We start from the raw sequence: 13,560 nt of genomic DNA, 5'->3' as shown, positions 1-13,560 counted from the left end.
ATTAGTCAATTGATTACTACTTTGATTCTGATTAATCAGGGGTATTACGAACTATAATATTTGTGAAAAATTGCAAAACTTTTAAATGAAAACGTTCTCACCTCTGTTTGTATAGGGTTTGGACACAAATGTGACCTCATGGATATTTTTGATTTGATACACATTCTCCGCATACTCGGGTTTCTTTCAATATCCCAAATATTCATACATCTCTATGATTTATTGTCTTTCATCTTCCAAGCCTGCATTTCCCAAGTCATTCCAATTAGGTAGTCGTTGTCCAACCCAGGAACTGGCTAAGCGGATTTCCAAATGAGATCTGTTGCTTTCACTTTAGTGTAGAGATTGTTAATTGTCTCAGTTTGAGAGGGCATGGAAGTGCATAAATGCTGCCTGGTCCATGTTTGGTTCTGACCTTGCACTCACTGCTGATTGGGATACCTCATAGGCATAAGTAAGTTAACAGAGTTCACAACATTAGGTGCACAAAGAAATTAACGCATTATTATGAGAGATCTCCATCAAAGTTGTTTTTTATTTGATTAGAAATAGTTTTATTGACTTTATTATAACACATTCCCAATGCAATTTGTCTGTCTCATTTAATGTAATCTTACCATGCAAATTAACATTTACAAACACATGGGCCAGTGCTTTAGACTCTAGAATGCATGTTTTCACCATAAATTAAACTCGCACAAACTTTCACACAATCACTGACAATCACTAATAATACTCTGATATAAAAACCCATGACTAAACTTCTGCATGTATGTATACTCAAGTGGTGCTCCTACACATATGAGGAAATGGCAAAAACATGCTGTGAGGCAAACTTAGAAATAAAACTGTCAACATAGCATTCTGCGCTCTATGTCAACATAGCATTCACAGCTCAAAACAAGGTAAATAAATGATACATAAATACAACATCCTAAGCAAACAGATCCAGTGTCTCAGCACACCTTAGCAGCACAGTGATTTTAACAAGCTTTATGTTTTGCATGTTAGCAATTCTCACCATTTCTTAACACAACTTCTTCTTGGCATAATCATGAATTATGAAGATATGGACCAAAATATTTAGGAGCAGGATTTGCAGAATATCACATTATCTGTTTTTCATGCATTATTATCATTTCAAATTTCAAGGAAAAATATTCAGCCAACTCAGCCTGAATGTCATTGGTATCTGCTGTTAGGCTAAAAAGTGAGCAGTGAAGACCATCTATAAAAAGGAACATCCAAACCAGAAAAATGCTAGCTTATCTTACCTGAGTACTTGAATCTTCATATGATCGGAAGGGCCCATTGAACATGAGAATCCCATTTTTATAGAGGGTTAGGGGTATAGGTTTGGGACGGGTTAGCCTTGCACCTCCTGTTACGTGTTCAATTTGAGCTTCTTCTTCTCCAGCAAGAACATTAAGGTCTTTGACATTTTCCATAACAAGGTCATAGTTCATATGAAAATTCTTCACCAGGGAGTTGTCTGCAGAGCAAATTTAAGGTAGACTTTTCAACAAGGTTTCCTCAACAGAATGAACAGTATAATAAAATTACCATTCAAATAGCATCTACCCTTTGCTGTTTATTTAGTGATCTGAACTTCACTAAGGTTTAAACGTAGACTTAAACTAGAATGTTACTGTACAGGGGTGGCATGTTGGTGCAGTGGCCTCACAAGTTGCGGGTGCTCCCAGTGTGGAGTTTGCATGTTGTCCCTGTGTCCACATGAGTTTCCTCATGGTGTTTCAGCTTCCTTCAACAGTCCAAAGACATCCAGGGTAGGTGGATTTACAATGCTAAATCACAATGTGAATAGTGTGTTCACCTGCAGTGGTCTAGCACCCTGTCCAGGGATTGTTCTTGCTTTGTACGTGATATTTATTGAGATAGGCTCCAGCTTCGCAACAACCCTGTCCAGGAATAGCAGGTTTAGTAAATGGATGGATGAATGTTACTGTGAATTTCAAACAAACTTATCAAGTGTAAACCCACATTGTTTTTGTGTACCAAATTAAAATATCTTTACAAAATAGACCATAGCTGTTATAACTTAAATTATTTTTATCTTGTTTCTGTGCATATTCCACATAGATTCTTGTTGGTTTTTTTTTCATTGGCAGTATATGGGCCCATGGAATCCATTTTTTTAATTATTTTTGTGACTTGAGGTTATTGTTACATACCAAGTAATATGTTACATCTTGGCACGCTACCATTTTGTTTTCTTATGGTCACCACTATTTTGTGTAGCATCATGTCTGTTTCTACCAGATAACAACCACAATTCATGACTAGGACATGACCACCTAACACTGCTGCTGGGAGACCGACCTTAGCACTATTAGGATCCTTGTAGACTGTAAGATGGCTGCTACTGCATTAGTTCCTATTTCTGTCTTTCTGCTCCCATTTGCAACATTTGCAAGTAACTTGTTCCAGTTCTCTGTTTTTTGTACGTTAGCGTGTTTTAAGGATAAAGATTTTGTAATTGTGCACTGGTTTTACTCTCTGTTTTTACCACATATTTTTTTTGAATGCATTTTGGTATTGTTTTGCTATTTGGGTTTCTTTTCAAAATAAGTGTATTCTACACTTTGCTGACTAAGTGGTTTTATTTCACTTAAAAAAGACATGTTTTATTTGTGCATGGTTAGAGTTACAGTGAAATAGTAATAGTGCAGTAGAAACATGGTGGCATAACATAACATTATCAAACACACTGAAATAAATTCAGGGTTTTTGAAAGAAATATGGCTAAGCATTAATTACAGTTATTTTGGAGGTAGAAGAGGGTATATGATAAATCTATTTCAATTCAATGTATTCTTTATATTGTACTTCACTGAGTGCAAGCCGAGTCTGCCACGAGGCACTAATATGATAAAGGCACAAAATTTTCTCTGAAGCGCACTCTTTAATTATTTGACTATTGGAAGCTTCTGTTTTAGATGAACCCAATGCTCATCTTCTGACAATTTTCTCCAACATTCCCCAAAGAATCAGAATCGACCCTAAGTAGCAGAAACAGATTCAAAGAGCTTTAGTGGAATGGTTGTTGATGTCTATCATGAAAGCAACCATAGGACTTGTTGGTGAACACCAGCAGTATAAGAAACTGTCAAGCTGAAGAAAGAGGTTTTCCAAGCAAGGAAACATGGAAGGTATCCAGAGTTGAATGAGAGGTACCAATGTCAAAACCAAAGTAATCTGAAATGAAGATGGGCGGAGTGGTGGCTCTGAGGCTAAGGAGTTGCGCTGGTATCCCGAAGGTTGCCGGTTTGAATCCCCGTTACTGCCAAAAAGGCCACTGCTCTGCTGGGCCCTTGAGCAAGGCCCTTAACCTGTAATTGCTCCAGGGGCGCTGTACAATGGCTGACCCTGCGCTCTGACCCCAAGGGGTATGCGAAAACTACCAAATTCCTAATACAAGAAATTGTATAAGGCGAAATAAAGAACAAAAAAAAAACAAAAAACCTGGTTGTTTCACATTTCTCTGAAAGGGTAATAAGGGGTACAACAACCTAATGCACTATTCAGTGCTGGGGGAACAGCTGGAATGGGGTTAATTAACAATTGTGGCGGACGGCCGGGGCCCATGTCCGGCCGGGATGCCCCTTCGACACTGGATCCGGGGAAGCAGCCATGGGATGCACACTATGTCCCCCGGAACAGTTGGTGGCAGCCCCCCCAGTAATATGGAACACCAGAGCTGATCCTGGTTGGGCCAGGGGGAGCTGCAAGGCTTCCCGAGCCCATGTGGACAGCAATGCAGCCACACCCGGAAGTGCAACCTAATTGAGGTTAATTACCACCTGAAGCACTTCTGGGTGGGCTATAAAGGGAGCCTGCAACCATTACTCAAGGCGCCAGAGTCGGGAGGAGGAGAACGAAGCTGCCCTGGGAGGAGTGGAAAGAAGAGTGTGATTTGGGGTGATTTTTCTTTGTATTTTGGGACTGTGTTGTGCCTGTGGGGTTCCAGGGGAAGACGTGCCCCACACGTGAAGAAGAAATTAAAAGTTCTTTTGTTTATTTTACACGTGCCTCCATTGTCAGTCTGTGTCAGGTCGGCACCAATCAAGCGCCATTATCACACAATGCTTCCAGTTCAGTTGTCATGGACTCCTAAATTATGGCAGGCAGGTGCGGAAGGTTCAAAGACATATGAGACCTCTGGAGCATTAGCATGCCTGTTGAAGAATGTTCAATTGAAAATAATAAACATTAAGAGACCATTCTGGTGAAGGTAGTCTATGGACAATGAGATTTAATGGAAAACACTCAACTAGTGTGAGGATAGGTGTGAGGGTGGTGGTTGAAAAGATAGCAGTGGTCCAGTCCAGTAGTGGACAGTTGAAAAAGTCATCTAAGGATTGGCACCAAATGGAAACACCTAAGGGGCTGCAGGTATGATGTTTTCCCAGCACACTGTATTATCCTGCTTTTGTACTTTAATTTCCTGTTTTTCTAAGAGTAAAAATGCAAGATGAACCAGCAAAAAGTGTCTAATTCAAAAAAGATGCAACTGTTCTTGAGGGCTGATGGTTTGGTTTGAGGGATGAACCGTAGGGCAGGAGGTTGGTGGTGGTTGGATCGAGGTAAACATTTTATTGCTTAGAGAACATGCAAATAAAAGGGCAAGGCATGCTGCAGCAAAGAAGGATGTGGTTAAGTTATGAAAGAGAGACTTCTAACCTATATGGAAAAACAGCAATTGGCAATTCTACTCATAGAGCATTTAATTAGATATGGTATTTTTTGTGATTGGAAACATTCCAAAGCATTTTGCAGAACAGAAAATAATACATTTTCTTTGAAGAAATGCACATTTGTTTTATTTTCAGGGCAGGTAATTGAGGTGATTTACTGGGGGGTTTGCTAATTTTGAAACCCAAAATAATTTTACACACTTCTCACAACAGATACATATCTGCAGCAAACTTAAAAAGAAAATGCATTATTCTGCTTCACTGCTACAGAATGCATCTGCATTGTGCTATAAAAAGGATAAATGTTTTCAGAAAAACACAAGAACTTTTTCCGGTACCTTGTTGCCACAAATATTGTTTGTCAAGTATGTCCTGCTGGGGCTTAACATCTTCTCTATGGTCTTCAGTGCTTTGATGATTTTTGTCTCCAACCCAAATCATGCCATAGTCATTTAAAAATCTCTGAAAAAGGTTAAGAAGTGTTGTATAAGTATCTTCACCAGTGCAAGTTGTGCTAAGCACCCTACAATCATCATATCCTCTCCTTTAGAGTCACTTCTGGAAAAATATGTGGGTTCTTAGTCAAACAATTTCCTTTAACTATTGAAATGTAACTTTTAATTATAACAACTAAAGCTTAAACCAGATGAACACCTTGTATATTATTGCCGTTGGCATTATCTTATAATTAAGTGACATTATGTGAATACCTCTTTCAGACAAAATTGTACATAAATGGCTGGACAAGGATTGAAGCAACAGGCTTTATCCTACCAAATGGTACAAGACCAACCATTGCAGTCTATCAATTAATGAAATGTAAATCTCTGAAAGTGGAAATCAACTTAAAGGTGGCAAAAATACAGTGTATCCTCCGTGAATTCCATCCATTTACTCAACCGATTCTCAATTACTACTTTATGGAGAATGAGAGCTGGCATTGCTCCTCGACTTCATCTAACTGAGTTTCACTCAGAATTCTGTCGTCAGTAGGGAGTTTACACATCCTCCCATTGTCTGCTTAAGCTTTCCTCAACTAATACAGTTTCCTCCCACCTGTCAAAGTCATGCAAATTAAAATAACCAACAAACTGGCACTATATAGTATGCAAATGTTCACCAGCCCTCAAACGTTTTACAAAAATACAGCAGTTTTAATGTAGCTATTTAAGCATATGAAAAAAGAACCACTTTCTTTAAGAGAGCATAAATTACAAATTGAGTCAGAAGCCACACCCATTATACATTGTTTTAAGAGTGTCGCATAAATCCTATAGACAATTTTATATTGGATAAATTAGTGATTAGAGTTTTTGGACTGAAATTCAGGTTAAGACTAAAGAGTCTCATCTCAGATTTGTGTGTTCAGCACAGAGACCAATTAGAATTGAAACCTGATTGTAAAAACAAAATTTTAAAACAGATAAGATTAAATAGTGCAGAGACAAGAGATGCTGCATGTTTTGTGGACCAATGTTAGCTGTAAGTAAAAGGTCACAGAATGAAAGGAACCCTGAATTCCCAAACAGATTGCCGAGTGTACAGATACCTAAAGTGGACAAACGCAGAAAAGAAATGGGACACCCATCAGTATTAATTATTGTTAAGGATAGAAGTCTGCAAAAAAACTGAAATAATACTTGAGGCTTTAGTAAACTAGGCTCATGTTTTCATTTGTTCTTAAATATCTAACTGTATTGATAAATAATTAATTTGGCAAAATTTCACAAAGGCAAATGTGAACCTGACATAATTAAAAGAGACACATGTCTAAGTACCTATCTTTTTATATAAGCTTGTTAGAGATGGCTACACAAATCCATTCCCTGTTATACAGTGCCTTTATCTATCTATCTATCTATCTATCTATCTATCTATCTATCTATCTATCTATCTATCTATCTATCTATCTATCTATCTATCTATCTATCTATCTATCTATCTATCTATCTATCTATCTATCTATCTATCTATCTATCTATCTATCTATCTATCTATCTATCTATCTATCTATCGAATGGACACTCTGATGGGGTCTTTTTGAAGCTGGGGCATATATTTGTGTTGTTCTAGTCTATGACTGGAGTGCAAGATGCCTTCCAATGTTCATGACAATTAAATGATAGTGGCGTTTTGATTATAAAAAGTATTAAGAATTCTAAACAAACTCTTTCTGATCTGGCATCAGAATATGTTCATAAGACAGGCTAACCAAATGACGGCTACACAAATCCATTCCCTGCCTGAGAATGCTACAGATGATTAGAGGCAGCTACAGCAATCAGTTAATCAATTTATCTCATGTACAGTTCTGTCTGTCTGTCAGTCAGTCAGTCATTGCACCATACAAACAGTACAGATTTTGTGATGCAGGTTATAGTTCAGACTTGTAAAATTTTAACAATTTTGCATTCAAATGAAAGTAAGATCATTCCCCCCTCTACTTTCATCAGTAATCACTGACCTCCATTTCCCAGACCTGACTCTGGAGCTCAAGGCAGGTTCTCTCAAGTTCCTCATTTTGACTGGATTCTTTGCTGCATGCATCTGTTAGTAATATGTTATTATTAGGATTACAAAATATTTAAAAACTGTAAATTACAAATAAGTGTTAGATTTAAACCTAATGCATACATCAAACTGAGCAAGTAACAAGAAAATAACTGCAGGGTGATCAGTAACAGTAAATGGACAGTGCAAAATTCCTGATAATTCATGCAATTCTTCAGGTAGATTAATGCATAGGATTTAAGAACCTAATGGCCTGCAAGTTAAAACTGTCAGTGTACTGGCATGGTATCAGATGCTGTCTTATGACATGCTAGAAAAGTTTGGGACAGTTTGTTGATTGGGTGTATTGTGTCTGAGATAATGGAAAATCCTCTTTCCAGGCACTTCTTGTAAAAATGTCCTACATAGGTGAAAATGTGGCTCCAGTGATAAACTGAACAATTTTACCCACCAGATATTGGGCTTGGTGGGCTGCTACTGTGCAGTCGTCTGCCCCAGCTTAACAAATCAGACAGTAGCTTTATGACTTCTTAGTCTGAATCCTTAAGGTTTTTGTATTTTTGAAGTTCAGATCAAGTAAACAAAAAGTTAAGTTTCTGCCTCATTCCCAGATGTACCATGGAGTCTGGCAATTATAAGAAGTACTTGGATGAGCGTTCTGAATCAGTAAAAATAACAACAGTAATAATAATTAAACAGATCTAATCTGTGCCCTTGAACCTGAATTAATGAATAAGTCATCATTTATTTTTTAAATTATTCACTTTTGTTGTTTAGTGAGTCACGTATGCATATATAAAAAGGACATAGAAAAAGTGCTAAGAAGAGCGACTAGGCTGATTCCAGGGCTACAGGGGATGAATTATAAAGAAAGATTAAAACAGCTGAACATTTTCAGTTTAAACAAAAGAAAATTAAGAGGGGAATGATTGAAGTTTTTAAAATCATTGAAACTGTTATTTTAAAATGAGTTCATCAAGAATACAGGGACACAGTCGGAAACTTGTGAAGGGTAAATTTTGCACAAATATTAAGAAAGTATTCTTTACACAGAGAACCATAAACACATGGAATAAGCTATCAAGTAGTGTGGTAGACAGTAGGACTTTATGGACTTCAAAACTAGACACAATGTTATTTTAGAAGAATTAAGTGGTTAGATCTGGTGAGCTTTGTTGGGCTGAATGGCCTGTTTTCATCTAGACTGTTCTAATATTCTAATATACTTAGAACCCATGGATACATTTCAGTTCTTGTACTTGACACAACAGATAAATCACAAGCATTGTACATGTAAACATGTGAAGGAGAATACATTTCAACTCATTTTATAGTAATATACATACAATATCATCAATAATAATCAATAGCCTAAATAAAAAGTACAATTTAAATAAAAATAGAATTTGTTTACATTAGTGTTCACAAATCCAATAACTTCTAAAATATGTAATAATGAGAAAATATGAAATTATTTTTTTCCTCACATATAAATTCAAACATCTGTGTACGTGAATACAATGATTACTGAAAGAAAAAGGCAGCAGAGAACAGGGATAGGGCTCATGTAGCCCTAGAAAAAAGAGAGGAACAGGGGATAGAAGTGATGACACACTACCATGACAATGAAGGAGGAAAGTTTCCACCACAAAATGCCTTTGTCTTTGCATGATACTAGAAGTTTATAGAAAACAAGAAAATAGATGTGTGGCATGAGTGCTGTCATGTAATATTTTCAAAGAAGGCAAAATGCCAGATGACAGTTATGAACATGCACAGAGTGTGCAGAAATTAGAGAGCTAGTAAACTTGAACAAGGAATGAAATAGAAGGGCAAAATCTAAGAAATTGGCTAAAAGATCCTAACATTACAGTCTTCCTGAAAGTACCTTGCAGCTTCCACTGTGCTAAAGGGACAGAAAGTGGAAGATGACAAAAGCCAGGTCAGTGAAAAAGGCAAGAACACACAAAAAGTTAAAATACCACAAACAGTCAACTTTCTGGCTCTACACATACTTGATTTATAAATCAGATATAAAAAATACACACTAGAGGATTAAATAAAGACTGTGACAAAAATAACTACGTAAAACATTCTTACAAAGGGGAAATGAAACATCGCTGCAGCTTTTTTTTTATCACAGAATGAGAGCAGAACAAAAAACAGTACCTTTGACAAGAAGAGTAAAGTAAAGCAACAATAAGTTCTTGTTTTTGAAATCTGAAGAATACAAAAAAAACATACGTTCCTCAAGACAGAGTTTAAGAGCCACTACCCTCATGACAACTACATCTCTAAATCTGGAGCTGGACACAATGTAGATGAGCAAGTGGATAATGAAGATGGTAATCTGAAGCAAGAGAGTAATAACTCATTGATATTGAAAGACCACCTCAGTCTGTCATATGACAGTGCACAGCAGCAATTTGCAGAACAAATGGCTAGTTTACTTATATAGTTCGTGCAACCTGAGAACACTCCTGCTTAAGAAATGCATTTGTGAGACCACATCTTGTTATGCTGTACGCAGTTTAGTTCTCCGAAGTATGAAAATTAGGAAACAGTGCTAGGGAAAGTCTAAAGAAACCATTCTTTGATTATTACAGGACTGCATGAACACTGAGGAAAGAAAAACAACAGTCATTTTTTTCTACATATTGCTCTATTTTAAAAGAAAATCCTGAGACGAGATGAGACAAGACTATTTACAAGAGATTTTTTCAGATGAGATGAGACAAGACTATTTTCAAGAGATTTTTTGAAGTCCCATGAGACGAGACTTTTGCCATGAGATTTTTTCAACTCCCGTCCTACTCTCAACCATATTTAACCATGCACATGGTCCTCTCACCTCTCATTCACGTGAATGCTTTTGACAAACACAGTTCCTGCTCTCTCAGCTCTTATACATTTTTACATTTTCCTCACTTTAAGATCCCAAATAAAGAAGACTTATTATGTCCAAATCTTTTTGAAGAATTTAATACCGAAGGGTTATCAACCGAAGAAATGAGTATATAGGCAATCCTAGCACCTAGAAACGATGAAGTCAAACAAATTAATGCGAAAATTGTTGATTGGTTACACGGCAAATTGGTTAAATGTGTATCAATAGACTATGCTGAAACAGTGGGTGGTGATCGTGTGGAAGATGAAAACATCAACTTACAATATCCCAAAGAATATGTACAACCGTTAACACCGTCAAGGAGCATAAACGCAAAGTAGCTAGTGCATAGCGCCGGCCCTGGGGTTGGCGAGTGAAGCAATCAGGGGGCGAAGCCCCCTAGTCCAAATTAAAATTTAAAAGAAAACCTGAAAGAACTGTTACTAAGACAATAAGTATGGGCGGTTGGCACTTTACAAAGTGTCTTGAAATAATTGTCAGCCCCATCACTAACAACAAAATTCAACTTGGTAACACTAGCCTGAATCCATCCTTAGCAACTAATTTTTCTTAGCAGAATTTCACAGTTTTGGTGATCTAAATATTAGTTTCATGAAGCAGCACGATAGCACAGTGGTTAGTAGTGCTGCCTCATGGATCCAGTGTCATGACACTAAGTCCTAGGTTGGTTTGCCTTACAGTGCTTACAGAATACACAGCCCCCATGATCCTGAATTTGGATTAAGTAGGTTGAGAATGTTAGGTTATATGTTAGTCAGTAGTTGATGTAAATGTAAATCTTCACAATATAATAATGTGTTAAAACTTTTAAACAATTTAAAGAAAAAAATCTTAAGTCGATTAAATAATTTTACTTTTGTAGTAAGTAGGTTTGTATTTAAATAACTATAGTACAATTTACTGTTGTTCTCTTACAGCATTCAGACTAATTCTTACCACATTCTTCATTGCATCGGAACTGAACCACTCCCTTCCCTAAGCTGACTTAAAAGATAAGAAATACATGTAAATATCAGGTAATCTCTGCATTATTCTTATTGTGTTAACTCTCTCATAAAGCTATGTGGTCTTTCACCTCTTCAGAGAAAAAATGTCACTATTTGGTGCAAACTGCTCATTATTAATATCCACAAATAACATTCTCAGTTTGCAGTCAACTGTTTTTTTGGATCATCATTTAGGTTTATACACCTCAGGAAAATAACCAGGGCTTCTTTCTGAGTACAAATATTTTTTATTGAATTTGCTTCCAAATTTGACTTTATTTAAAACCTATGATCTGTATTATAAATAATATCAGATGTGCTTGCTGCTGAGCCAGGGATAGATACTGAGAGATAAAAACAAGGACTTGCTCCAGTTAACCTAACCTCTAGGTGAAGCCTCACAGGTGCATCATATACCATAAGCTTAACACTCCTTTAACTAGTGCTCAACAAATGTGATGTACAGTAAAACAAAATGTCCTTTTAGCCTTACTGATCACTTCTTTACAATGACTTGATGTGGATAGTGATGAATCCACTATAACTCACAGATCCTCCTTAAAAGGTGTACTTTCAAGTTTTAGTTCTCCAATTGTGTATTCAAATCTAACATTTCTACTTTCTATGTGTAATATTTTACATTTAGTTTTATTAAATTTCATCTGCCACAATCTACTCATGCCTGTATGATATCCAAATCCCTCTGTTACAATTGAAATGATTCTGCATTATCTGGTCTTCCATCTAGTTTAGCTATTTTTAAATCCACACACTTAGAAACAGTGAAATAATGAGTAATAGGGATTGATTGTATTTCAGATAGATTAGCCTGTAATTACAAGTATGGTTGGAATTAAATCAGAACACACTGAGAAAATTAGAGTCTGAAGAGAATACTTCTAGAAATTCTAAGAAGTGCATTAAGGTAATGAAGTTTAGCCTTTAAAAAAGTACCAATTTTTAATAATGGGCATAGAAAAAAATCTGTACATAAGTAACAAGGTACATTTAAGTAAAGCTCAATATAATATATCAAAGATTTGCTTGATTATAAATTAAACTAGAGGCTGTTCCTGGCATAGACAGTATAAACAGATGCCTAAAGTGTCAAATGATTGTCCTTCTGATCTGCAAGGTTGCATCAAAATGGCTCTCATGTTTGCAGCTGCATCTAGGCACCTCTTTCACTGTTCTGTTATTCCACTACTGCTGCTGTTTAGAAACCAGAATGGGGCCTGAGAAGGGAGCGGGGTGGCTGTCAAAGAATATGTTCTGTACCTTCCTCAGGCTCTCTTACTGTACAAAGACATTTAACACAATGTATCCTTGCACACACCTCTATTTTGGTTTAACACACACAAGCATGTAACATCCCAGCAAATCATTTATAGTGCAAAGCTTGTTATTTTGCCTTATTTATAATTAAGTAAATAAAGTGAAATAAAATGAATAATGAAAACTACATTTGTAGAATGTGAGTTTGGTTTCATTTTTAGCTGGACATGACCTTTGATTAACAAGGGCAATGGGTATTTCTATTCGTTTGGTGATGAAACCAACATGATGTATTCATTATAATAGGTAAAAAAATTGTCATCATAATCAGTTATGAAAAGTCAAAGCCTTCTGGCACTTTAAGAAAAAGCAAAGAAAGAAATGAAGAAAAGAGCTAAATTTAAAGGTATGCCATGTCACAACATCAGAAACATTTTTATATAAGATTTTTGGATTAGTAATGGCAAGGCTAAGACGATGGGAACAGTAGCTGATTAACATTATCTCTGTTTTATATCCTGTTACATATGATATATCCATACCATCTCTTAAAATGTCATCAGCAGGCTGCAGCAAAAAGTCTAAGCTATAAAGTTATCGGATTTGTTTGTAAGTAAATGACTCCTCAGAAGGAATCTTCAGTTTTCACTTTGACGTCTATAGGTATATAACTAATTTAGCTCAACTTCAAAACATGCGTCAAGTTTCCTGATTCCGATGGATGTTTGTCTTAAATAATGATACATTGTAATATCCTAATAGTAGGAAGAAGCACCTATGCTAGAATTAAAATTGTGTTTTTAATATTAATGCAGATGTACATATTTGGGTGCTTACTCCCTTTTACTTTACAGTTGTTTTTATTCTGAAATAATTTCTTGAAAAAACTGGGTACTAATAGCACAGTGTTCCAACATTCCTAAGTACAGTTTGTGTCCATTAAAGGGGCATGGTGGGGTGTGTGGGTGCCTTGTAGATCTCGCATACATCACCAAATTACCCAGGGTTAAAACCTTTTAAATATTCAAACTATTTTCCATTCTTAATTATGTTTCAGCATCAGAACATTTCTATATATCAACTTCCATTTTTTTAATACAGTAAGGCCAATATTTTCGTAAAGCAGAAAAAATTGGTTTTGAATCAGCACAGCAGTTCTGAAACC

The 13,560-nt window shown here is 36.3% G+C and overlaps 1 protein-coding gene across 1 annotated transcript in view; it reads right to left on the bottom strand.

Annotated features, from left to right (window-relative positions):
• ubxn11 (UBX domain protein 11) overlaps positions 1-13,560 on the bottom strand; it is a 52,100-nt gene that overhangs the window by 17,288 nt on the left and 21,252 nt on the right. The window contains exons 7-10 of the mRNA XM_051919003.1: positions 10,542-10,550; positions 7,180-7,262; positions 5,054-5,177; positions 1,275-1,492 (exon numbers count right to left, since the gene is read on the bottom strand). Of these exons, the coding sequence (XP_051774963.1) occupies positions 1,275-1,492; positions 5,054-5,177; positions 7,180-7,262; positions 10,542-10,550 (434 nt within the window). The remainder of the gene's footprint in view (positions 1-1,274; positions 1,493-5,053; positions 5,178-7,179; positions 7,263-10,541; positions 10,551-13,560) is intronic.

This window comes from Erpetoichthys calabaricus, chromosome 14 (genome assembly GCF_900747795.2).
Source record: "Erpetoichthys calabaricus chromosome 14, fErpCal1.3, whole genome shotgun sequence".
In the NCBI taxonomy this organism is placed as follows: domain Eukaryota; kingdom Metazoa; phylum Chordata; class Cladistia; order Polypteriformes; family Polypteridae; genus Erpetoichthys; species Erpetoichthys calabaricus.
This window is presented reverse-complemented; position numbering and strand designations above follow the sequence as displayed.